Source organism: Ochotona princeps, chromosome 14, assembly GCF_030435755.1.
Source record: "Ochotona princeps isolate mOchPri1 chromosome 14, mOchPri1.hap1, whole genome shotgun sequence".
Classification (NCBI taxonomy): Eukaryota; Metazoa; Chordata; class Mammalia; order Lagomorpha; family Ochotonidae; genus Ochotona; species Ochotona princeps.
In genome coordinates, this window is record NC_080845.1 from 28,647,477 (window position 1) to 28,673,964 (window position 26,488).

The following is a 26,488-nucleotide window of genomic DNA, read 5'->3' on the forward strand; positions in this document are numbered from 1 at the left end:
AGGGGAGAGGAGGGAAGGAGAAGAATTCAGGGCACTTCCAAGAAAACCAGCAGCAGTGGTGGACAGAAGCCTCCTCCCTGTGTTCAAATTCCAGCCATGGCTCTTACAGGTTCTCTCATGTCGGTGTGGCACACCCCCAACTGTTCCTGCTTCATATGAGGCTGTAGAAGGAGAACGGGAGGGAACGCGAAACCCAGATTCCCTTCTCTTATTTGAACAAAGTTTAAAAGCCACATAACCAGTCACTGGGTCATTTCTCCTATTTGGTCTGAGGTGGAGCTTGGGGTCAAAGTGAAACAGCTTTCCAATGCAGGTGCAGCTGGGTTGTTAGAAAGAGGGGGCCCTGGCACAGCCCTGCAGGGCTGCTCTCCTGCCATGTGCTGCTGTCCCCACTCAGTCCCATCTGCTGGGATCCACTTCTCGGATGGAGTGGCTGGTGCTGTGGCCTGCACGAGGGATGGCTGGAGTCCTGACTCGCCCGACAGCCAGCTGTGTGTGTCCCTGGAGTTCCATGTGCTACAGTGTCATATCTCAGTGAACATCACAGGTGTGTAAACGCAGACAGACCCACTGCCATTCACTTCAGGGAGTCTGCCTGCCAGGTGCCCCTTCTTACTGGACAGGGGGCGGTAACATGTCCTGCTTGCCCTGAGATCAAGGACCCCCAGCTTTAGGATGAGGCCCCTGTCCTGTGGAGCTGTCACTTTGAGATCTGGCTCACGGACCTGTTGACTGTCACAGCTGGTGAGACGCAGCACTCCAGCCTGCCCCTCCCTGTCTCACGGGGAAAGCTGAATCCTGGGAGATGGGGAAGGACCAGCCCAGGGTCATGCAGAATGGAGGGCAGGGCTGTAAGGAGGAAGAGGTTTCCCCTCACCGGGGGCACTGACTCCCAGGCTCAAGCACCAGGGCCAAGGCCACAGCCGTTTCCCATGGAGACTCCCTGAGCTCCTGAGCCCTGCAAGGGCAGGCAGGCAGCATCTCCGTCCTTCCCCACCCCCTTCTCCCGTCATGCTTTCCTGCTTTGCTCCTCTGGTGACTGTCCTGTGCCTTTCTCTTCTCTGAGGTCTCTCTTTTTTCCTCCCTACAGTTCTGAGCCATGAAGGACACTCCAGGTAGGGCAACCAGCAGAATGGGAAGGTGCTGTCTGGGGGTGCCACCCCAAGTCCACTGCAGTGCTCACACCGGCCTCCCCGCCTGGGCTGGACCAGGGCTCCTCATGTGATGGAGGCATGATTTCCAAAACCTTGACAGTACCTGTGGGCAGCTGAAGCCCAGACTGAGGAGGGGGAAGAAGGAGGGAGGCAAGAGCGAGCTGTGGGCCAGAGCTGTCTGCAGCACTGGCCTCAAGCCTGGCTGTGCTCAGCGGTGCTTGCTGAGCCTGAGCTGCGGGGCTGGATCCCACGTGGCCTGGGGTTCTTACCATCTCTGGATGTATTTCCTCATCTACCATGTGGGGATTGTGGCTGAGCATCCCTGGTCCAAAAATCTGAAATCCATAATGCCCCATTATCCTGACTTAGATAATAGGTCACGGTCAAAGCAGATGCACCTAAACTCCCATATAAAATTACCTTCTAGCTGTATGTACTAGGTGTATGTGGAAGTTCAGTGAACCTGCTGTTCAGATCTGTATCCCACCCCCAAGATAGCCCATTATGCAAAGATTTAGAAAAAAAAGAAGTCCAACAGATGTTTTCCAAACAAGGGGTACCCCGCTTGCTCTCTAATATCTTGCCCTATAGCGCTGTGGGAGAAGTAACATTCAATCACATAATGGCAGTGTGGGAAGTGGGCCCAGCACATGATGGAAGCTTGGGTGATGGTGGCGCCTTACCTCCCATGCATTTCCAGGGCGTTGACAGCATTGGAAAGGAGCCTTAAGAAGGCTCCATGGAGACCAAGCGGAGCAAGTAGGCAGACACAGGTGTCGTGAGAACTCAGCAGGAAGAGACAATGGCATTGCAGGTGCTATGTGCCAGCCACCCATCCCCAGCCTCCCTGCATCTGAAGCTTCCCCCCAACCATTACCCCATGCCCTTGTGCTGGGCTTGTCACTCCTGCTTTCCAGACGAAGGGATGAGACCCAGGGATATAACAAACTTGCCCAGGACCTCAGAGGCAAGGATGGAAATTGTGACAAAAGGACTTGGTATGCAAATAAGGTCTTGTTGCCAACTCACTGTGGGAAGGGTGGTTATTACTTAATAAAAGCCATTGAGACAAATAGCTAATGTTAACACCAAAGAAAATTAGATGTTGGCCTCAAACCCTATATTAAAATATCCAAGTTGAGTAAAAAGTTTTGTTAAAAACGAAACCGGAAATACGGGGAGAAAGTACAGGTGTACTTGGAATGACCCTGGGGCGAGGCTTTTTCTCTGCATGACCTGAGCCAGAGCAACAGCCGTACGGACTGGGTTGAGCCTCACCTCCTCCCTGCTGTGCAGAGATGTATGTATGAGGACTAAGAATACTTCCGAGTCTGTGGAAAAATGGAAGTAAAGGGCAAGTTCATTTTGCTGTAAAAAAAAACCAAATCTGATAGTCATGTGCAGTGCTTTTCTAATATGTATTTCCTCTGAACTTGCTGAAGACCCCTTCCTATGCATGTTTTTGCACCAAAGTAGGTTTATCTTGTAGTCACAATTTCCCATGAACTTCCAAAAGTTTCCTCTTCAAACATCCAAGGCTGTGTGGCCCCAGCAGCCACACCCTCCCTGCCCCCAGCCACCAGGCAGTGCTGGCACATGGGCAGGGCCACAGTCCTTGATGTGTTGTTACCCTGCCTGCGGGCAGATGTCACACAGGTGACAATGGGGAGGGGATGGGTGTTCTGTCCTGCAAGGGATTCCAGCCAGGAGGGAACTCACAGCGGCTCAGAGGGAAGTGCAGGAGGCTCAGAGCAGATGAATCAAATGGACTTGAGCCCTGGCACACTCTTTTACTAGCTGTGTGGCCTTGGGCAAGTTCCTCACTCCCTCAGAACCGAACCACTGAGCCCTTGTGTGTGGTTAAGCGTGATGTAAGAGCTGGGCAGGTGAATGAGGCACTGTGTATCGTGTGGAGGAAGGGCTGTGGGTGTCTGTTTTCTTTGCAGACTCACATGGAGTGGGGCATGACCCTGGACCAGCCCAATGTTCACAGCATGCATGTCCCTTGCCCAGCCTCAGGAGAAAGACACAGATGGGGTATGGCGGGACAGTAGGCAGGAACTTGCTCGGAACATGGCAGCTCACATTTAGCGGCAGTATTTCTGCAGGGCATAGAGCCCAGAGTTTGAACAGGGTAGGGGTGCAGTGGGAGAGGAGGAGGGTCAAGTGAGGTAGTGTAATAGACCACAAGTCCAGCTTACTCTGAGGGGCAGGTGGGAGGCCACAGGAGGAAGGCAGCTAGGCCATGGCATGTTTGTGGCAGGGTCAGCCCTGTAGGCCGAGGACAGCAGACGCTGTTGGAGTTCAGCATGCAAGCTTGCTTGCAGCCTGTACATGTCCCTAATGGGAGCAAGTTCCCACTCATCTGAGACCCTGGTATCATTGGGCCATGCTGTGAGCCTATGCACCATTAGCTGCTGCCCCTGCTCAAGCCTCCCCTACAGGAGAGGGAAAATTCCAGGTTCTGTGGTGCTCACTGCACCATGGCCCATGCTTGAAAGCACGCCAGGTAGAGCCATGATGAAATCACGTTAAATTCGCCCAACAGAATAGTCAGCTCAGCAGTGGCTGACAGTGCTCCCTGGGAGCTGGAGGGAATGACAGAGAACAACATCAACCCAGAGAGACCAAGGGAAGCCATGTGTGTGCAAGCATGGTGGGAAGTGCTGGCTCTGGCAGCGAGCACCCCCAGGGTGCTGGCTGTGCATGGTGCCTGGCCTCAGTGAGGTGCTTGGTGTGTGCACCCTGTTGCAGATAAAGAGTGGCTCAGAGGGGTTCAGGGACCTGCCCAAGGGCTCCCAGAGGGGAAGTCTGGGCCAGACCTTGAGCAACAGGCCCAGTGAGCTCTATGCTATGTACATCGCAGAGTGGAAAGGGGGAAGTCTCCTCTGCTGCCATGGGTGGGAGTGTCTATGGGAAGGACACCCCCCTCCCAGGCCCACCTCTCCAGGGGTGCTGCGCATACCGTGATTCCCAGAATGCTTTGCGCTCTTCCCCAGGATGATATGGAAGCCTTTCGGACCCAGAACCGCTTCCTCAACTCCGAGATCCACCAGGTCACGAAGATCTGGAGGAAGGTAGCCGAGAAGCAGAAAGCCCTGCTGACCAAGGTGAGCGCCTCACTGAGCGTCCCCACCCTCCCAGGGGATCCACCCATGCTACTCCCACATCAGGCCCCATCGTGACCCCACAGCCTGAGCCCTCAGGAACAGAACCCCAGTCAAGCTCTTCTGCAGTCCCCATTCAGTGGTGTTCACAGCTCACGAGTAAGAACATTGAGGCCTGTAAGGCTGAACCCCTGTCCCCAAGGAGGACACAGACAAGTAAGGGAACTGGCCACCATCAGGATAGAGTGGGTTTCTTGGGAGAACAAAGAGGGGAAGGTAAGTCAAGGGAGGCTGCTTGGAAGAAGTGTCTTCTAGGTAGACGCCTAAGGGTAAGTTAGTATGACTCAGGTCAACAGAGGAAAGAGGGTTTGCAGGGAAAGAGAACATAGTAATGGAAGGATTTATTTATCCATTTTATCTGAAAGGCAGAATGGCAGAGAAAGAGGGAGAGACACAAAAAAAACAGCTCACTCGGGCCTGGCAGCGTGGCCTAGTGGCTAAGATCCTCGCCAGGATCCCATATGGTTGCCGGTTCTAATCCCGGCAGCTCCAACTTCCTCTCTGTCTCTCCTCCTCTCAGTATATCTGACTTTGTAATAAAAGTAAAAATGAAAATCTAAAAAAAAAAAACAGCTCACTCCTCAAATGGCAGCCAACTGTAAGGACCGGGCAGGGTCAAAGCCAGAAGCCAGGAACTCCATCCAGGTCTCCCATAGGGGTGGCAGGGGCCCAAGACGTGAGCCATCTTCCACTGCCTTCCCAGGAGCATCAACAGGGAGCTGGGATGGAAGCAGAAGTGCTGGGACTCGAATATGAGCAATTTCACCTGTAGTGCCAGGGTTACGCCCCTAGATGGTGTGGTAAAGCCCTGTGGCCAACAGGTGGGGAACAGGGCCAGGGCTGGTGACACATGAGACTGGAGGGGAGGAGTTTGCTGCTCACACCAAAGACCTGGGGGTGGCCGGAGGATGCTGAGAGCTGCCCTCGCCCTTGGTTAGGTATGCCTGGGGTGGGGGCCGTGGGCTTAAGGGAAGGAGCCTAGAAGTAGGGGGTGGGTTATGGAAGTCAGCAGTCCCTAAGCGGGGCGCCAGTCACAGGTGTGAGTGAGGTGGGACAGGTAAAGAGCAGGCTCGGAGAGCTCCACCATCACTGGTGACCCAGGCAGGGGGCAGCAGAGGCACAGCGCTCGCTGTGAAGACACACCTTCCCTATACCCTCCCAGCCACCTAAAGGGAGAAAGAGCAGCTGGGATGTTCCAGGGGTTGTGGCAGGTTTGTCCGCAAGTCACAGCAGCAGGAGGTAAGGCCCAGAGAACTTCCATGGCTTGCCATCAGCAGGAACACACAGGTTCAAGGAGGATGCACAGGACCATGTCCCAGGCAAGGACCAGAGCATGTGTAGTAGCAGCCAAGGGCACCAGGGCAGTGTCCATCCCCAGACTCCCACCTGCAGAGAACTGCCTCCATGCCACACACCACAGAAAGCCTGACATACAGCAGCATCCTGAGGCTGACTCAGTGGTGTCCCCCGAGCCAAGGGTAAAGGAGTTGAGGCTTCGAGAGCTTCAGGACCTTGCCTAGGACCCACAGCTGGCGGTAGCTGGGCCAGAATGGGGCTGTAGGAGGGATACCTGCCCACCCTGTACACTCCCAAACCCAGCTCCAGCACTGGACCCTGGCCTCTCTCACCTACAGGGCTCCCCAAGGCAGGGTCCCTCTCCTTTCCCTTCTGGAAAGGTCTAGGGGTGAGGAGGGATGGGAGATGACCAGAGTCCCACCAGGTAACCTGCCCCCCATCCTTTGCAGTGTGCTTACCTGCAAGCCAGGAACTGCCAGGTGGAGAGCAAGTACCTGGCCGGGCTGCGGAGGCTACAGGAGGCCCTGGGGGACAAGGCCAGTGAGTACTCAGAGCTGCTACGACAGCTGGTCCAGGAGGCGCTGCAGTGGGAAGCCGGAGAAGCCTCTGCTGACATCGTGGAGCTGAGTCCTGTCAGGTAGGCCCTGTGGGCAGGGCAGGGCTGGGCAAGGCAGGGCAGGACTGGGCAGGGCAGGGCAGGACTGGTCAGGGCAGGGCAGGGCAGGGCAGGGCAGGGCTGTGTGACTCAGAATCCCTAACTGGCCCGCTGCAAGCTCCTTCTGTCCTTCAGGTACTAAGTAATTTGCTGCCAGGCAGTGCCGAAGGCCTCAGTGCCACCAGCTGCCTCCAGGGCCTCTTTTTCCACTAGCCAGGCAGCTTCCCAGACAGAGAGCTTAGGGGAAACAGGGGGCTGAGCAGGCTGCTGTGCCCCTGCCAAGCACACCAGCCATGAGCAGTCACGCAGAATAGAAAGGAGCAGGTGCCTATGGATCCTGGATGCCACAGGGAGCCCAGTAACAGAGCCCCAGCTTTGGTGCCAGATCTGGCTCTCTCCCTGTGATACCTGGGAATTCTTCTCTGAACCCCACATTTAGCTTCCAAACAGTGTGGACTAAGACCCCCTGCTTTGCAGGATCCTTAGGATCAAATTGGTAGCATATGTGGGGTACATGGTAGGGGCAAATACATATAGCATAGTGGAAGGCCTTGTGGGCTGCAGCCTCAGCTTACCTGCCTCTGCCTACCCATGGTCCTGTCAGTTCTACATCCAGGCCTGGCCCCACTGGCCATGGCCAGCAGGATTCTATGTGAGCTGTACAGGCCTCCTGGAACCTAAGCTGTGTGGAGTACTGAGAGCCTTTTAGATTTGCACAGAAGGACTGGGTGCATATGTCTCAAGCATACAGTATGTGCCAGCAGTTTACAACAGAGGATCTTGTTGGGTCTCCCTCTCCCCATTACACAGAGGAGCCAACTGAGGTTGGGAAAACCAGACTGGCTTAGCCAGAGCCTGCTCCTTCACCAGGGAAGGCCCCTGCAAGATACCCCACCACAGCGCATCTCCCCCTGCTAACATAAGTTTCTACCCGTAGCGAGTATGACGAGTATGGCTTCCTGACTGTGCCTGACTACGAAGTGGAAGACCTGAAGCTGCTGGCCAAGATACAGGCGCTGGAGGTGCGCTCCCACCACCTGCTGGCCCTGGAGGCAGGGGAGCGGCCGCTGCAGGAGCGCTGGGCCACCCTGGGCGAGCTCACACCCTCCGCTGAGCTCAAGCAGCTGCTGCGGGCTGGAGTGCCTTGTGAGCACCGGCCACGCGTCTGGAGGTGGCTGGTCCACCTTCGCGTCCAACACCTACACGCTCCCGGCCGCTACCAGGAACTGTTGAGCCGGGGCCAGGCCTGCGATCACCCTGCCGCCCGCCAGATCGAGCTGGACCTCAACCGAACCTTCCCCAACAACAAGCATTTCACCTGTCCCACCTCCTGCTTTCCCAATAAGCTCCGCCGGGTGTTGCTGGCCTTTGCCTGGCACAACCCTGCCATTGGCTATTGCCAGGGCCTCAACAGGTGAGCCCCACAGCCCCAGGAGGGCACGGTTCTCACCAGCACCTCTCTTTCTCCTGGGAGCCTCCCCATCACCTGGGGACGTGAGGCTTGGAAGCTTCGTCCCCGTTGAGCAGGTGGGGTTAGGTGGGAGGAGGACATGTTCAAGATGGAGGAGCCAGCAGTGTGGCACAGTGAGTTGAGGCATCATCTGCAATAGCGGCATCCCGTGTCAGAGTGTCAGCTCACATCTAGTTGCTCCACTTCTGTTCCAGCTCCTTGCTAACATGCGTGGGAAGGCAGCAGATGATGGCCCAAGAGCATGGGCCCCTGACAGCCACAAGGGAGAACCAGGCGGAGCTCCAGGCTCCCAGCCGAGGCCTGGCCCACCCAAGGCCGTTGCAGCCATTTGGGGAGTGAATCCATGCATGGAAGATGGAGTTCTCTCTCTTCTATGTCTCTCTTCCTCCCAACCCCCCACTTTTTCTTTCTCCCTCTCTATTGGACACTCAGCCTTCAAAATAAAAGTCTTTGAAAGAGAGAGAGAAACCAGAGCCTGGAAGAGAGAGAGAGAGAGAGAGAATTCTATCTTCCATGCATGGATTCACTCCCCACTGGCTGCAATGGCCTGGGCTGGGCAGCCAGGGTGGAATCAGCTCTGCCACCTAGGATGCGAATGGGGCGAGTGAGGACTTCACCCTCCATGCTACAACTGCAACAGAAGCTGCACAGTCTCGAATGATGCCCAAGGCAGATGTTTTCAGTGCTGCATGTCCAACTTAAAACTGGGTGACGCAGAGCATCTATCTAGACAGCAGGCACTCCAGGTTTAGTTCTAGCGGTGCCCCAAGCCTACCCCATCGTGGCAGACGCGTTCAGGTTGCTTGGCCATGTGTCTGCGGCAAGTGATGCATGCGGATGCTACATGCGTTCCCTCTCAGCCAAGCGGATGTCTGTGCACTGCTCAGTGGTTTGAACATGTTTGGATCCAGTAGGGGTGAGCCTCGCAAAGCCTCCCTAAAAATAGCCGCAAAGAGAGCTGGGAGCCACAGATGAGGCTGAGCCATTTTGTAGACTTCACACAAAGGTCAGGCAGGAAGGAGGGTCTCTTGGGTGCCAGGTGCTCCACTCAGCTGTTGCTGGTTAATCCTCATGCAAACCCTGTGATGTGGGCACCACTGTCCCTGCTGTCCAGCTGAGACGACCCATGAGGCTGAGGAGCCTGCCCAGCACCTCCCGGTGCACAGGGGTTGGGCCAGCTGCAAACCTTGGCTTCCAGCTCCCCACCCCCACCCCTAGTCCTTCCTGCAACCTGCTGTCACTCAGGATGGGGGCTGTGGTGCAGGATATGCTGCTGCCACCCCAAACCCCACTTGCTAATCAGCAGGGACCCTCTTTGGAGGACTAGCCCTGTGCTGGCTGTGGCGCTAAAGAGACAGGAAGTCCCCCTATGGCAGGGGGTGCCTGGAGTTGAGTTTGATAGGATAGATGTTTCCTGGTGCTTACACAGAGGCTAGCAGGGTGTACAGGAACCACAGAGGCCCAGAGGGGAGAAAGGTCCCCAGGGTGGGTTTTCTAAGCAGTTCTCTGAGGGTTGTTTTGGTTCAAGTTTTCTCCGCAAGCACATATTTTGGTATTTATGCAAATGCCTGTGCTGTTGCTTTAAACACAGTCATCTGTAGTGGAGCTGGCAAACCAGTTCCAACAGGCCAAGTGCCCTGGGTTCTTCCCAAGGCCCTCTCACACCCAAGCCGCAGGCACCTGACACCTGAGTTGCCATCTAGTGGTGGCTGTTAGAACTGCATATGTGGTGTCTAGATTCCAGCCTTGTTGGAACTAAGGTACCACCACCTGTCATGTTGCTGCAGTAATGCTAACTTGGGGCGCACTGTCTCAAGTCCTTTCTCGGTGAAACCAAGTGGACCGCTTTGGAAGCAGTTTGTTCTCACCTTTAATCCACATACTCCTTCCTGTGCAAGCCTGATTGGACCCCAGGAGTAGGGGCCTGAGCAGTTAGTAGGTCCTAATGAGCACCAGCATCATCTAAACGATGTTTTCTAAAGACTATTTATTTGTTTCTTATTTAGGAGATGGAGAAACTGAAAGTACATGCTTGCCTCTGGTAGTTCACTTTCCAAATGCTTGCAACAGCCAGAACTGCAGCAGGCTAAAGCCAGGGACCTGCTTTCCGGTGTCCCACGTGGGTGATGGGAACTCAGTACTTGAGCCATCACTGCAGCCTCCCTGGGTGCATCAGTGGAAAGCAGAGGTGTTAAACCCAAGCGCTTTGGGCAAGCATTTGGCACAGCAGCCTGAGTGGCCACTTGTGATTCCTGCATCCATATGAGAGTGACAGGTCCCACATCCTAGTTCCCGTTCTTCGGATCCATCTTGCTGCTAGGTGTGTCCTGGCTCAAGTATGTAAGTCCCTGCCATCCACATGGGAGACCTGGAAGACCAACTCTTGGCTTCGGCCTGGCCCAGCCTGGGCTGTTGCAGGCATTTGGAGAATGAACCAGTGAATCCACTTTTCAAATAAGATGAAAATCGATAAATTAAACCCAGGCATCTTGATATGGGACACGGGTATCCTAACCACTGGCCCATCTGCCCATACCCCACAATAAATGACCTGTATGCAGGAACCTACAGCAGTCTTAGGCTCTTCCACAAGGACTTCCTGAGGCTGAGCAGGGTGGAAGGAGCACCCCACGGGACTTTAGGGGTCCTAGGTCTGGTCACCGTGCTGCCACCAGCTGACCGTGATCCCGAGCAAGTCACTTGTGCTTCCTGGGCCTTGATTTCCAGCTATGCAGTAAGGAGACCTAGGCCGGAGACAGCCAGGAGTGCTCTGGAGAGAGGTTCTGACACAGCCTCCAGTCAGTGGGGAAAGACTGCCATGGTCGATGAGCAATGTCTGCCCTGGACTCAAAGAAAATGGTGCCATCCATTAGTTATGTCTGTCCTCAGCACAGGCAAAGAGAGCAACAACCAGCATGCTACACAGTTGCCGCCCTTGAACTCAGTGACCCCTGAAGGTCCCCTTTCCCCTCAGGCTAAGGGCAGAGCCCTCTGTTTCCAGGAAACCTGTGAGCGTTCTCCATCGCACCTGCCCAGAAGGACTTAGATGACTATCTGAGTCCCAGGTGGGACAAAGTCCTTTCCAATCCAACAGGATTTCTTTTGGACATCTACTCTCTTCCTCAGAAGAAGGTAGAGGTGGAGAATGCAGCCCAGCACAACCCCAGGGAAAGGAAGACCTCACGGTCTGCAGGGCAGGACAGTCTACCTGCTGTGAGGTCCACAGAGGATCCAAGTGCTCCCCTCCCCAAAGCTACAGCTGCCTGGGGGCGCTCCGAGAGTGAGTCCCACCACCAGGCCTCCTGGCGCTGCATGCACAATGCGGGGGCCTGGGTTAGTCACGCAGGCATGCGGGGGTTTTGCTTGGCAGGATGGATCCTCAGGCTTTCATCAAGATGCCTTTGCATGGGGGACCTCGTGTCTACCCAGCATCTTGGGATGTTCCTGTGTTGGTGGCCCCTGGGCGAGAGCTCCCAGGGAAGATCAGTCCCCTTTTTTCTCACCCTTGATCTCATTAGAGCTTACTCGGGGGTGGGGCAAGGGGAAAGCAGAGGAAAAGAGCGCATGCAGTGGGCCTGATAGCAGCGGGGCTCTGTGGGCCTGCCTTCTGCAGGACACCCTGCGGCTCCTCATGCCTACCTTGCTCTGCCGAGTTCCTGAGAGCCTGTTAACTGCTGCAGAGCCCCAGAGCCTGCAAACAATGACAACGTAAACAGCATCACAGCCACCATGTGCTCCTGTCCCCTGCTTCCTGTTACGAGGGCTGATGCTCAGGCGACTCCAGGGATTGGCCCAGGCTCACCCAGGGAGCAGCAAGACCAGGACTACCTTCCCAACCCCTCAGGCAGCTTCTGGCTTGAAAGTGATCCCCTACAAACCACTACATCACTACCCCCAACTCCTACACCTGGTGGGAGAGTGCTGGCTTGGCCCAAGGTGCAGGAACTCCCACCCATCTGGGGACTGTGGCCAGGCCCCTGCCTGGGCTGTCTGCAGGATCACCCCAGGCCTTCCGCTTTTCCCAGGCTGGCGGCCATCGCCCTGCTGGTCCTGGACGAGGAAGAGAGTGCCTTCTGGTGCCTGGTGGCCATTGTGGAGACCATTATGCCGGCGGATTACTACAGCAAGACACTGACCGCATCCCAGGTAAGCAGGGCGGGGCCCTGGAGTTGTTCTTAGAAACGAGGGAATCTCAGGAACTTCCTTGTATTGCGCTGTCTGGAGGCTGCTGTTACTCTAGCTGTGATGGCGAAACCACTGGCCCCTGGGCAAGGGAGGAGACCAAGGCCTAGTGTCCCTGGCTCGTAGCCAGGGAGGGTGGGTGGTGGGGCTGGGAGTCGGGGAAGCCACAGCAGTCACATGCACACGTGCTCTGCACATCCCAATGGAGAAACACCTGTGTCTACATCGGCCCATTACCTGCTCCATGGCCCTGTGTGCATTGCCCCACTGTGCGGCCCTGGCATGCTCTCACCTCTGGGAACTCTAGGCTTGCCTGCTTTAAATGGGCATAAAGCTGCTCCCTGGGCAGTCCCCACCCTCACACCCCTGCCCACTCACTGGCCAGTCACCCCACTACCCTCCATTTCACAGAGCGCCACTGTCCCACACCCACCACCCATCCTGCTGAACTGTCCCCTGCCTGTCCCTGCTTTTCTCCACCTATTCTACTTCCATCATCTGACACTGGGCCTCCTTCTGGGGGGAGATGGGTCCCACCTGACTGGGGAGGGCAGGAGACAGCCAAGGCTCAGGTGTGGGGGGGGCTAAGGAGTGGGATCAAGACTTGGCTGCACACAGGGTACCGATCATACCTGACTGTACTGAAGGCCAGCACCAGTTCACGGCTGCTGCCACTGCCGTGGGGGGTTCTCAGATAATGAGGAGGTGGGATCTGCTCCTGGGGGCCATCAGGGCCCAGCTGTGTCTGTGGCAGCCTGCCTGTGACTTTCATGTCACACACGCCCGGGACTGTCCTCTGCATTTTGTATCCTATCAGTCAGAACTACCCTCTCAGCCACCACCTGGAGCAAGACAGGCCGGAAAACACTGTATTTTATTTCCATGTCTTCACATCTCTGAAACGAAGCTGTATCTAATAATCAGCATGTGGGGGAAAGGAGGTTAAATTCTTTTATGTATTCGAAAGGCAGAGGTACAGAGAAAGAGATCTCTCTGTCTTCTGGCCAACGCAGAGCCATGCCCAAGTCAGGTGCCCAGAGCTTCATCCCAGTCTCTGGTGTAGGTGGCAGGGGTACAAGCACTTGGACCATCTTCCACTGTTTTCCCAGATCTAGCAGGGAACTAGACCTGAAGTGGAGTGGCCAGGACTCAATCCAGCACTGAAGGGATGGCAGCATTGCAGGCAGCAGCTTGACCAGCTGCCATCCCCTGGGGATGCGGGGTGGGGGTGTTCCATTTTCCATGATGAAAAATTGTCCTCATTCAGAATCTGGAGGAAGTAGTGTAATGGCCCACCGGCTGTCCATCCTGTGGTCTCAGTGTGGTCCGCCGGGGGAGGCCGGTGCTGTTCACGCATGCTCCAGCCTGCCTGAGTTGAGCCACTTGCAGTCAGCCACAGGACCCATATCAGTACATATGTAAATCCCTCCACCAGCTCAGCGGGGACTACCTGATAGTTTGTCCTGGATGCTGAAGCGCCACAGCTACCCGGGTTCTGGGTGTGGAAGGAAGGCAGCTCCTGGGTGTTTGTCAGAGGTAACACCAAAACCCAGGAAAGGGTTTCCCTGAGAAGGGCTGAGTGGCCAGTGGGCTGCAGGAAGGCAGAGGTCAGCACAGGTGCAGGAGGAGCACCAAAGGACCACGTCTCAGGGCCTGCGGGACGAGGACAGGATCATGACCATGACTCTGATCGTGATCATGGCCATGTAGCAAGGCCAGCAGCCTTTTCCTGTCTGAGGATGGCAGAGCTTGGGGCTGCCCCTGATGCTGGCTCCAGGATCTGACCCCAGCATCTAACCTGCACATGTCCTAGGAGATTACAGAGAGGCAGCTGTGGGAGCTGATTTAGAGCCTGAGCCCCTCGATCCCCTCTGTGCATAAGACCCATGTCTCAGAGCTGCCCAGTCCCCCTGTGCCCCTGTTTGCCTCAGTTCCTGGTGGGCAGCAGGGCCAAGAGGGCACCAGCGCAAAGCCCCCAGCTCCCGGTGTGGCCCTGACCCATGTCAGCAGCAGCAGGGACTAGTGCTGCTGTGCCTGCCTCCTGGCCAGCCTGTGTGCTCAGTGCCTTATGAGCTGGGTGGGTCCGGCTCAGCAGCTCTAGGACTTGGGCTGGGAGGAGAAGGGGGTGCGGGTGACAGACCCTTTTGCCCACTCCCTGTCAGGTGGACCAGCGGGTGCTCCAGGACCTGCTCTCAGAGAAGCTGCCCAGGCTCATGGCCCACCTTGGGCAGCAGCAGGTGGACCTGTCCCTCATCACCTTCAACTGGTTCCTTGTGGTATTTGCTGACAGCCTCATCAGCGACATCCTGTTGCGAGTCTGGGATGCGTTCCTGTATGAGGGCACCAAGGTGAGTGTGGCTGAGGCCAGGGAACCGAGAGCAAAGGGTCCCGATCCTGCTCCGCCAGAGAGCAGCAGGCTGTGGAGGACTCCTGAGAGCGGGGCGTTGTAAACTGAAGTCCTGTGTCTGCATGCAGGGAGGTGGGCAGGCTGCCTCTGCACGTGCGTTCTAAGGGCAGCAGGGAGGACGGGTGGGGACCAGTGTCCTGGAGAGGAGGCTAAGCTTACCCAGGGGCTTATCCCTAACCCTCCCCCCAGCCAGACACTGGGCCCCACCTTCCCTTTCCTCTGTTTATGCCTCTGACTGAGAGTCCAGAGCTGGAGTTTGGCCCCAGCTGGGCACCTGCCCCAAGTCCCCCACCCTGGACCTAGTTACATTGTACTTGTGGAGACACAGGCTAGGCCCCGTGTGGCCCAACAGGGACAAATCCAACACCATCCACCCATCCCCGTGGATTTCAAGCTGTGTTCTCTCCTGGGGCCCTTGGTCCCTGCCTCCTCTCTGCAGCCTATGCTGGGACCGTCCCCATGCTGGCTGCCGCTTCTCTGCCCCACCCGAGGGTGAGTGGTTCCCAGTGCTGACCCAGTGTTCGCTTGTAGGTGGTGTTCCGCTATGCCTTGGCCATCTTCAAGTACAATGAGAAGGATATCCTGAGGCTGCAGGACAGCCTGGAGATCTACCAGTACCTGCGCTTCTTCACCAAGACCATCTGCAACAGTCGGTGAGAAGCCTGGGAAGCCCCCCACTGCTGGGCCCCTGCTGGGCCCTCGCCCACCTCTTCCCAGGCAGGTGCCAGACTGAGCCTCCCACCACAGCTTACAAGTCCCCCAGGAGACTTGGCTGCCCAGGCCACCTGTCTGCCCCTGAACATGGCGCTCGGGCCCTCCAGGCAACTTCATTCCTCGCCCACCTTCCCAGCCCATGGTCTGAGGAGACAGAATTATCCCAATCCCCAGGGCACCTCTGTTGGTGGAGTTCTGTCCTTGTTAGCCCCACACACCTCACCCCCATTGCCACCTCCACCAGCACCATGTGCTCAGCCTGAAAAGCTTCCGTTCACTCTTCCACACTCAGCCCACGCGTCTCCTCCTCCCCGAAGCCTTCCCTGATCAGCCTTTCCTTAATGGTTAGGATGCTCCATCCTGCCCCTGAGCTGCCTTCTGCCTATATGCCCATCATGTAGGGTAGGAATCACCTTCCTCTCCACCATTTTCTCCCAGGAAGCTGAGCTCCCTGAATGAAGGGGCCAGGGTGCCCAGCTCCCAGCTGACAGTGCTCTTCTTCCCCCCAGGAAACTGATGAACATCGCCTTTCACGACATGAACCCCTTCCCCATGAAGCAGCTGCAGCAGCAGCGGGTGGCCCACCGGGAGCGCCTGGAGGCTGAGCTGCAGCAGCTGGAGCAGCTGAAGGCTGAGTACCTGGAGAGGCAGGCCACCCAGGACCGAGTGGCACCCGAGGCCTACATCACAGACGATGACGGGGAGGGGGAGGCCTGACGTGGCCCAGTGCCTGCCTCATGCCCAAACTGATGGGCCCTGTGAGCCCCAGTGTCCTGGGACCCAGCCTGTGCCACAGGCTCCTGGTCAGGACTGCATCTGCTGCACCGCCCCTGGCTGGGTCATCCCCACCAGGGTCTCCCCCAGATCTCCCCCAATCCCATCATAGCACACATCCCTTCAACCTGCAGGCCATCGTGCTGTGCCTCACTTGGGGGTCATTCAGCCTGCGCAACTCTGGCTTCTGTTTTGGGAGGTCTCTATAGTCCAGTTCCCTCTCCCCTACCCCGCCAAACTGCCAGGCTCTGAGTTCTTAGGATGTCTCCCTTTCAGTGGCAGTGTCTGCTGGGTTAGCTATTTCCAGAGCTGTGGCCCATGTCCTTACCCCCTTCGGGGTGCTGCCAGGGAAACCCGGGAGGAGTTGGTCTGGGGACCAGGCAGCCCACACTCCTCTCTGCTCTGCAGAAGAACTGCTTGGGGGACAAAGGCAGGAACTGGGGCTGTTCACTAGCCCAGGCCAGTCCCAGGCCCTTCCATGTCTGCCCTCAGTGGACAGAGTCTTCTGGGGGACCACCCCAGGCTTACCAGGCTGCCATCCTTGGAGGGGGGGTAACAAGGTGACATGGTTAGGTCCCAGCTGCCCCCCAACAGGCTGGACACGGTGCCCCTAAGGTCTGGCAGGGAACTCACAGGGCTGGGGTGGAGGAAGGGAGGCCTTCTGGGCTGGCAGGAGGGTGTACTCAGACAATGCTGGAAGCATCCCTGGAGGCCCTGAGCCTGCAAAAGGTCAAGGGGGCTGGGCCCTGGCTGCCCCTCTTGCCAAAGCCTCGAAGTTTATGTTCATTCTTCAGCACAAAGAACAGCCACAGTGGGACCAGGCAGTAGACACAGGACTGGGGATCCATGACACCCTTCGCCCCTCTCCAGCCTCCCCCTGCCGTTCTCCACTTGTCCCCTTCCACTCCACCCTCGTAGGCTAAGGAAACCCTGGGCTCTAACCTGGGGGCCCCTGACCGTCCCTTCCTGGATACAACGGCAGGGCCTCCCCTTCTCCCCAGCCCTGTGTAACCCCAGGTTCCCGGCTGGCTGCATCTGTGAATCCCAAGTAGCTTTGTAAAGCTATTGCTGTTGAGGCCCTGGGCCCTGGTCACCTGTGTTCTGCAGTGTCCCTGTACCCACAAGGCCCCACAGTGAAAGGATACAGGACAGTGAGGCCTAACTGCCTCCCCCAGCCCTGAGACTCTCCTGCCACAGCACAGTGGGCCCAGCCCAGAAAGACTGACCACCCTGACCAGACTCACACAGCCACCCACCGAAGCATGTTCAAGCCTAGAGGTCAAGCTTGGTGCCATGGAGGGCTCCTCCCAGCTGGCCTCACCTTCCCCTGGCATCTGTCACCAGTGCAGCGGTGGTGGGGGGAGCCAGCCAGGTCAGCTGAGCTCCTGCTGCAGGGGAGGGAGGAAGGAGCTCCCAGCTGGAGTTGCAGCCATTGCCTGCATCAGGGGAGCCTGAACCAGGGGATGCCAGTGTGCTGCTGCCGCCAGTGCCACCACCACTAACACTACTGCTGCAGCAACGCCCACCCTCCTCCTGTGCTTCTGGAGGGCGGCTGGGGCCTACCCCTGGTGTCGGGTTCCTGGCCCGCAACACAGCTGTCGCCCCCTTCCCCCCTAGGGGCTGCTGCCTTCCAGGGCTGGGATCTGATCCTGCTCAGCCCCCACCTCCCTACCCCTGGGGATGGGGCTCAGTGGTGCCAGTCTCCCTCCCCCAGTCCTCGGCCTCCCAGCAAGCTGATACCCAAACCCCATTCTGCAGGGGAAGGAGATCCCCTCCCTGCTACTGTAGGAAGGGACCAGAGGCTACTGCCCAAGTTCAAGGCTAATCCCACCTCACCCTGAGACCCTCATGCCGGGGCACCAGCACTGTTTCTCAGCTCCACCCCTCACCAGAAGCTTTCAGGAGGTGCGGAGCACATGTGCATGTTACCGCACACACGTGACAGACAGGTCCCAGAACTGGCCGCATTGGTGTGCAGGCAAGGCAGGGATGGTTCCTGGCCTATCCCACTCAGCTTCAGGGTCCAGTGGAAGGTACCAGCAGACAGGCTGCATTTCATAGTAGACCCGCTGTGTGGTTCCAGAGCTGGTGGAGGGTCATACCTGCTTGGGCCTCGGGGTTGCTGTGTGTGTGGTGCAGAGGCTGGCCTGGGTAGCTCTGCTTATGGGCCCGGACCAGGAATGGGGAGGGGCAGGTGAGGAACTCCCCCACCCCCTCATGGACACAGGAAGGGCCCCAGGGCTGTCTGCTGGCAAGAACTTCCCTCTTGCACATGGGTCCCCAGCCCCCAGAAAGGCATTTGTTAAACCAGTCTTCCTCCACCCCCTGCCAATCCCAGCCTGCAGGGCACAAACTGCCTCAGGGGAGAAGAAAGTCTTGCAGTGGACAAAGGAGCAGGGGGGTGGTCCTGGGAGGAGAGAAGGGAAGGCCCCAAGTGAGATGCCTTAGCCTGGGGAACATTAGTGCACCTGCTCCCCAGCTGCAATTCAAGGAAAAACAGCCTGAAGCCAGATTTTGAGGCACTCCCCTTGTGTCCACATGCACCTTTGAAACTTCAAGGGCAGAGACCAGCCTGGGATTCAGCAAGTTAAGATGCTGTCAGCCATGCCAGCATCCTATATGGGCACTGCTTCGAGTCCTGGCTGCTCCACTTCCCCAACCCAGCTCCCAGCTCCAGGTGGATAAGCAATGCACCTGGGAAAACGGCGGAAGCTGACCCAAGTCCTTGGGCTCCTGCATCCACAAGGGAGACCCAGAAGCAGCTCCTGGCTTCAGCCTGGTCCAGCTCTGGCTGATACAGCCATTTGCAGAGTGAACCAGCAAGTGGAAAACTGTCTCCTCTTGTTTCTGTAACTGCCTTTCAAACAAATAAATATTTTTTTTAAAATTCAAGCATGCAATTCTTGCATACTGACACGTGAAGCATGCAGTCCAGTCTGACTGGGCAGCCCAGCTCCAAGATCAAGGCTCCAGGCTGGGCACAGAGCATGGCCAGGTCAGGGCAGAAGTGACCCAGTCATTCATGAATGCTAAGTGACAGGCTTTGGCTCTGGCTACTCTTTGTAAGGAGATTAAGAGTTTAGTGTCTCAGCCTCGATTTTCTTATCTATAAAATGGGTATGAAGCAGGCACTGTGGCATAGTGGGTAAAGCTGCTCTCCTATGGGTGTAGGTTTGAGTCCTGGTTGCAGTACTTCCAATCCAGTTCCTTGCTAATGTACCTTGGAAAGCAGCAGAAGATAATCCAAGTGCTTCTGCAACACCACCACCCCTCACTTCTGTGGAAGACTGACTTTGGACCAGCCATTCTGACCATTAGGAGACTGAACTAGTAAGATGGAAGCTCACTCTCAAATCTGCTTTTCAAATCTTTTTTGGAAAAAAAAAATGCGATGTGGCAATGGGATTAAATAAGTAGGGTAGGATATAGCATGCTGTATTGTGCACTCACCTTTATCCTGAGTGGTGCAGCTCCTTCCTCTGAATACTCCTTTGAGCAAAACCAAGAGCTTTCCTCGAACAAGTGGTGTAGTGGAGTCGCCATGAATTTACACTCGTGAGCCAGCTGTCAGATTATTTGCTGTGCTGCCCTAAACTTGGTGCTTAACCTCTCTGAGCCTAACGCTTGAGACAGATAATAGTGTCCGACGTCACAGTGCTTGGAACAGTGTGCCCGGCTCTGGAAGGGTTAGCAGGCAGAATTAACTAAAAGGCAAAGCCCCTGCCCCCGCACCTCCGGGGCGGAGCATGCAGGGGAGCTCCCAGCCCTGCGAGTCTGGCCAGCAGCGCCGCCTCCCGGCTGCTGAGGGAAGGGAGGCCTTTTCCGCTCCGTACCCAGGTGCCGCGGGCTGCCTCGCCTACCGCACCAGCGGCGCTACCCCGGCGCTCGGCTCTTCCGATTCTGATCCTCTAACAGCCCTCCGGGGCAGACGTGGCTACAGCGTCCACTTCCCCAGAGGGAAACCGAGGTTCCACCGGAGGGTTCAGGCCACGCAGCCAGGGAACGGCAGGGTCTGAGTGTCCGCTCGGTGACCAGGCAGCCCGCCCTATGCCTGCGGCGCGCGCGCCCCAAGTGTGTGCGCGTGCGCCCCGAGTGCGAGGGCGCGCCCCGGGGATCCAGGAGCACGACCCCGGTGGGCTTAAGCAGGGGCGGAGGCCGGTGCGGAGCCGCGGGGCGGGAGGGCGGGGCAAGCCCCAGGCCCCCGCCCCGCTCTCCAGCCCCGCCCGCCGGGCTGCGCGGGGAGGAGGAGGAGGAGGAGGCGGCGGCTGCACTGGGCGCGGGGATTCGGCCGGCGGCGAGCAACGCGGAGCCGGAGCCGGAGCCGGACGCCGCCGCCGCCACCACCTGCGCGGCCGCCAGCAAGGTAGGGCTGCTGCGAGCCAGCCCGCGCCTGTGCCTCCCCGGTCTGCGGGAGCCGGGCGTCGGGCGGGACGTGCTGTTCCTCCCGGCCGCAGCTCCGGTACTGGGAGGAGGGATGCGGGGCTCGGCGCGTGGCCGGGGAGCTGCCATCCATCCCCTCCGCATAATCTCGCACAAAACACTGCCGCTCCACTCTCTCCCCCCACACTCCCGCTTCAGGCCTGGGTCTCCCGCATCGGAAGGGCGGGCACAGGGCTGCTCTCTTCCTCGCCTGGAAGCTGGGAGGGGCCGCCGCAAGGTGCGGGCGCTCGACGGCGCGGGGGGGGGGGGCGGATGGCTTGCCCTGGGCGCGGCCCCGCGGCTTCCGACGGGCTCCTGCCATGGCGCATGGGACCCGTGTTGGACCATCCCCCCTTGCCCAGGTCACCTGAGGGGCCTCAGCTTCCCGGGACTGGAAACGTGGGGCAGACAGCATCCGCCGCTCCAGGAGCAGCCGGCTTGGGCGTGCGGGGCGGCGGGACGGCGGGACGGCGGGGCAAGGCGGGCCATCAGAGTATTCGGTGCAAGCCCGGCCTCGACCCCCGGGGAGGTGGAGGCACTCTAGACTGGAGGTGGCAGACCCTTGGCCACCGACCTGCCTCTGCCAAACCCATCCAAATTTGGAGGATGGTGTAGACTATCACATTACTTTTCGCGTCCAGGCCGGGTGATGGGGGGGCAGCTCTGTGTCCCAGCATGGTAAGCTACAGCTGACAGCCCGGGCCCCAGCGCCGGGCTGAGTGCCTGCATGCGGCTTGGGCATGAGAAAGAGCGCGGGTCTTGGGTGGAAGAAAAAGGGGCGGGTGTTGTGGTTTGGGGCCTCCCTGGGGGCGTCTGGCGCAACCTCTCTTGAAAGGCTTCCTGCCCTGTTGCGTACTCCTGGTGACAGGGATCACACTTGCAGCGCTACAAGCTGGAGTCAGTTTCCGGCACTGCCCATCCCACTGCTTGTGGAGGGTGAGGGTGGACAGGGCCTGCAGACAGCACCTGACCCCTCCTCCCCGGCTACGTCAGAGCAAAGGGAACAGAGAGTGACAAGAGGAAAATGAAGTCTGTGCCCTAGAGCGGGGTGCTGGGGTTGGGGGTGGGACTCTTCCATCCCCAGGGGCTTGTTTGGAGCGGGGCTGGGCTGTGTACAGTGCAGCAGGCCTTCAAGGTGTGTCTAGACTTCCTACCCACACAGCACCTCCTAGAGGCTTCTCTCCAGATCCCTGGCAGGGGCTGCCTGGACAGGTGGTGGTCTGTCTCTGTATGGACCTAGGAATTGATTCTGAGGCTGGAGCAAAGTGACTGTGACCTTGCCCTGTGACCACGGTGGAACTACATGGGCCTTAGAGATCCTCCACAGACCAGTATTATTATCCCCCTTGTAAAAACAGTCTCAGTGCAACGCGCCCTGGCCTGAGCTCAACTCCAGTGCACAAGCTTAAATGCTATCCGGGTCTCACCACACCTGTGTAATCTGGACATCTGGGCCATGGTTTCCTGCTCAGCTACCTTGAGTCCTGCTGGTCTGCAGCAGGAGTGGGGAAGGCTGTAATTATTAAAAAAAAAAAAAAATACAACCCTTTACCAACCCCTGTAAATGCACTGCACCCCTACCCCTGGAGCCTGGAGGCTTGAGCTGCCAGGGACCTGAAGACAGTCATCGAGACACACAGCCCCTTCCCGGCATCCTTCGTTCCCTGCTCAGGGGCTGTGACTGTCCCACATCAACACAGCCACCAAGCCCAGGGAGCCTGATGCCATGACAAGAACTTTTTGTCTGGCTTTGTTTTTTAAAGACACAAGCATGATCAATAACAACAACAACAAAAAGTCTGCAATGGGGTATCCCTATGGAAATAGTGGAGATAATAGAAAAGGGTTGAAACTCTTCAGTGCCCAACTAAGCTGTGGGGCTTGGCTATGGTGTTGAGTTGTGCAAGGCAGCCTGGTAGTCCCTGGGGGGGAAATGAGCCTAGGAGCTGCCCTTTCTCCCTAGCCTGCAATCTGGGGGACTTTACCCTAAGGAGGTTCCTGATAAGTTGTCTTGTGGAGAGAGAAGCTCTTAGTGTTTTATCTGAGGCTCTCAATTGGAAAGTACAGCTTGGAAAAAGTAGTGATGCTGAGCAGAGGCCATGAGGTTCAAGTCCATGGATGGAGCCCCAGGCAGAGGCGATTGCTCTCTGGACCACGCTTTCTTCATCTGCAAGATGGGGGCATAGTCAGTAATTGCTGAATTGATTTCAGCCCTGACAAGCCCAGCACTACGCTTACATATCCCTGTGACAAAGCCTTTTACTGGAAGGCATGACAACCCAAGAATGTCCCAGCCTTCCTCCCCACAACTCCCTTCCCCACCCCACCTCACCACTACCAGCATTAAATGAATTCCCATAGAAGCAGGCAGCTGGCTTTCCCACCCCTCTGCGTCTCTTTCTGAGTGTGAGCTGTGTTTTGATCTCTCCCAAATCTCAGGCAGACCAGGACGAAGCCCAGCAGCATCCTCTAGCCTCCAAAGTCTGCAGCTGGCATCCAGCCTCCCTCAGAACAAAGTGGAAAGGCTAGTAGAAGGGGCAGTCCACTTGTATGGGCAAGTGTTTAGTGGGCACGCGCTGTGTACCAGGCCTTGAAGGTGCCTCCAGGAAATGTATTAGGGTCAACCACAGGAGAGAGACAATCCCATATCCCACCATCACTCTTTGACCAACAAGAGCTGCCCCCCCCCCCACTTCATCTGGTTCAGCCTGTGTGGCAGAAGATATAATTAGAGATGTAATCACTGCAGCCTACTGTAATTGAGAGACCAGCAGGGTGCAGTGGGGGCCGGGCAGGTGTGGTTACAAGCTGGACACGTCATGGAGGTGGGGCAAAGGAGCCTCCCCTGGAGGGCATGATAACTAACCTGGAGGGTTTGATAACTCACTAAGCACCTACTTTGTGCTAGGTGTGTTCTCTGGGCGTGTGCTGGAGGGTGTGCAGGGCCCGACAGGAAGCACAATAGACTAGGAAGATCTAACTGTAGGAGCTTGCAGTAGCGGGGCCTGTGGGATGAGGGGGACAGGAGGAGCCGGACCTAAGCAATCAGTACAATAGATGCTGGATTTCAGGCCCTGGCTGGAAGCAGGGACAGAGCTGCTGCTGGAGCCAGGGTGCTGGGGCGGGGGAGGGAGTGCTCTCTGAAAAGTGGACTTGTGCCATCCAGGTGAAGGGTGCAAAGGCCCAGAGATCTGATGTACCTGGCACATTCCAAGAGAAGCGGCAGGCCCAAGCAGAGCTGCAGGGGAAGGGGAGGAGGAAAGGTAGGGGGACTTTGGGTCAAGCTGCATACCACCCACTCCTCCTATGTACAGTGTGGCATCCTGTTTTTTGGTGTACGTTACTGGGGAGCCATTCAAAGGCTTTGGGACAAGGTAAGGGCCTGGCCAGAGCTGACCACATCCCCTGAAGATGCTGTGAGTGGCTGTTGACATCCCCCAAGTTCTCTGCTGAAACCCTCTCCCGCCAGGGGTATGGAAGAGTAGTCAGGCCCTGAGGTGCAGCCCTCCAACTAACCCCCAGGTGACCACACAGTTAGCCTGCGCCTTGATCTCAGACCTGTCAAACTTCAAAACCATGAGCAGGTCCCTGGGTTGACAGCTCCCTTCTCCACTGCCAGGAGATGGGACTTGGTGACAGCAGCCTGAACTGAGTAAGGCTGGGGTGCAGCACTGAAGCACCATGCCGTAGCCCAGGTGTGGAGCGAGGAAGCTGGGCCTGGGATATGCTCATGGGGGTGGGGAGAGACAGAGGAGCTGGGTGGCCCAGGAGAGGGTGGAGGTCCGCGCTAGGTGAGTGAGCAGAGTTGGAAGCCGAGCTGGCCCTGGGCTCGTAGGTTCAAACCACAACTTGTTAGCACTTTCAGGAGCCACCTGAAATTTTACGCACAAATCCAATCCAGGTAACAGCTCTTTATTATCCTCCTGCAAGAATGTATCCTATGTAAAGGCTATCTCAATAAAGTCACTTTACAAACAACACTTAGTTTTCTCTGTGATAAGACTTAATGATAAGGGAGAATTACAGAAAAAGACTAGAAATCAGAGAATGAATTATCCTGGCTTCCCCCTCGCAAGTCATCCCACTAAACCTTGGGGTCTATTCATTTCCAGAATTGTTTTCTCTTACTATTTATATCCATTTTACAGATAAAACTATGGAGGCCCAAAGCGGTTGGACATCTTACCAAGGGCAAAATGTTGAGAAATGGGGCATCTGCCTCCAGTCACGGTGTCCTGGTTGCCTAGGTAGACTCTGAAAGGTCTGAATTCGTGGGTTCCACTAAGATGCCCAACCTACCCCCACCCATGCACCCACTCCTGGTCTCAATTTCCCAGTCAGGGGAAGGGAGCAGCACGGCCTTGCCCAGCATCTGCCAGCCCAGTCCAGAGAATAGACAAGTGTTAGAAGCTGGGAACTTGTGCACAGGGCTAATGTGACAGCTGCTTCCAGCCTGACCTCAGGCCCAGAGTTTACAGGGGCTGGCAACTGGCATGACACTGCCTGGAGGGAGCAAGCCTGTGTTCCCTGGCCACCAGTATCTTACCCGGGCAACCCTCATGGGCGGAGCTGGGAGGGTTGGTATGCCAAGGCAAGAAGAGAGAGGGCTGGGTCTGTGCCAAGACTACAGGTCCCCCGGGCACTTGTCTCCGCTCCTCCAACTGTGCATGGAATAGTTGGCTCTGTTGCCAGCTGACTCCTGGGGCTGCCTGCTGCCAGGGTTGCAGCCCTGGCTCCAGCCCCAGCTCAGCTGCCCAGTGGCCTGGGGCCAGGACCTTTCCCTCTGCACTTGCAGAATGGCATCATAATGGCACCAACCCCCAACTGAGGGGGCCAGCCACACTGTGACCGGCTGGCCTAGGGCGGGGCTGTGGGAGTGCTCAATCCTGGGCCCCAGCTGGGGGAGTGCGGAGATTGGCACCCCAACCCCCCATCTGCACTCCATACCTGCCTGGGGTCAGATGGAAACCAAAATGAGTCCTAGGCAGCCAGTGGTGGGAGTAGGACATTGGTAGGAGTCTTGCACCACAGGGCACCTGCGCCTCCAAGGAAGGGGTCCTGATGCTGCCCCTGCAGTGCTCTGGCAAGCTCCGTCCCTTCTGGATTCCTCGGTGTCCTCGCCAGAAACTGGAGAGACCATGTGGGCATTCCTTAGTCACTGTGCTTGCCACCCCACAACCCCCTGTTAAGGGTTGTCCCTGCTTGGGGAACAGCACGGCCCATCACCACCTTCCAGGATACACAGGTGTGGACTGGGCGGTCCCAGGAGCTGAGGACCCTCTAGGAGAGGACAGCTACTTAGTCTGGGTTAGCAATGGGGGCCAGGGAAGATCCCCTGCACAGGTGGTTTGTGGGCCTTGGAAATGACCAGACCCTGACAGGAAGGACAGCAAGGGTGGCCATGGAGCTCAGCCACACACAGCCCCCTTCCTGAGTCTTAAGTTTCTTCTTCCGGAAAGTGGAGGTGGTACACACCTGCTCTGCCTACTACATGGGTTCTTAGGTCTCAGAAGAGAGCGGAAGTGCTGCGTGCGAACTGAAACCCCAGGCCCCTGTGTGTTGCTGTTGATGAGGCTTCCGGTACTCTTGGCTGCTAGGGAAGTACGGGACTGACAGCTGGCATTGGCAGAACTTCCGGTCTGTTTCTAAAGATGCAGCTGTCAACAGCCTCACTCCTGGATTTGAGAGCTGGGGAGGACTGTTGTTCCTGAGGGATGCTTCTGCTGGGAGGGGGCTCTGCAGGCTGCCAGGGCCAGGCTCTGAGGAAGAAGAGGATTGGGAATCCCTGAAGCCATCAGGCCTAAACACTGGTGCTCTGTCCTGTGGGGGGTGGAGTTCAGGGGAGCAGTAGGGCTGTCCCCAGGAGAGACCTGCATCCCATTTCTGGTTCTCTTTGGGTTTGAAGAGGAAAAAGCATCCACCTCAACATGGGTGACTATAGAGTGTTCCCTAGAAGCCATGCCCAACTATCGCCTGGCTGTAGCATTTTATTTCCTTCGGTCTTTTCTGAGTTTTGACAATTCTGAACATGATCGGCATTTTCTGTAGTGATGTTGGTGGAACACGTGTGTGTGTGTGTGTGTGTGTGTGTGTAATAATCTAAAAACAAAGGATAGAGTTTAACAAGCCACTCACACATCCCCAGACTGCAGTAATGCGGGTGTCACTCAGGGCATAAGGGCACTTCCGGGAGGCCTTCCAGAGTAATGTTCCAGAACAGTGGACAACAGTGGAATGATAGCTGCTCAG

General features: G+C 57.1%; 2 protein-coding genes across 5 annotated transcripts in view; both read left to right on the forward strand.

Annotated features, from left to right (window-relative positions):
- Positions 1-16,128, forward strand: part of TBC1D2 (TBC1 domain family member 2) — a 42,259-nt gene extending 26,131 nt beyond the window's left edge. For 3 of the 4 annotated variants that reach the window (XM_036496746.2, XM_058672350.1, XM_058672351.1), the window contains 7 exons: positions 4,154-4,264; positions 6,067-6,254; positions 7,210-7,686; positions 11,769-11,889; positions 14,088-14,273; positions 14,864-14,985; positions 15,556-16,128. In XM_036496746.2, coding sequence (XP_036352639.2) covers positions 4,154-4,264; positions 6,067-6,254; positions 7,210-7,686; positions 11,769-11,889; positions 14,088-14,273; positions 14,864-14,985; positions 15,556-15,763 — 1,413 coding nt within the window. In that variant the 3' untranslated portion in view covers positions 15,764-16,128. Of the gene's footprint in view, positions 1-1,090; positions 1,116-4,153; positions 4,265-6,066; positions 6,255-7,209; positions 7,687-11,768; positions 11,890-14,087; positions 14,274-14,863; positions 14,986-15,555 lie in introns of all 4 variants that reach the window. The other variant, XM_058672352.1, reaches the window with a different exon arrangement.
- Positions 16,129-20,047: 3,919 nt separating this feature from the next.
- CORO2A (coronin 2A) overlaps positions 20,048-26,488 on the forward strand; it is a 53,115-nt gene continuing 46,674 nt past the window's right edge. The window contains exon 1 of the mRNA XM_004580959.3: positions 20,048-20,183. The gene's annotated coding sequence lies outside the window, so the exon portion shown is untranslated. The remainder of the gene's footprint in view (positions 20,184-26,488) is intronic.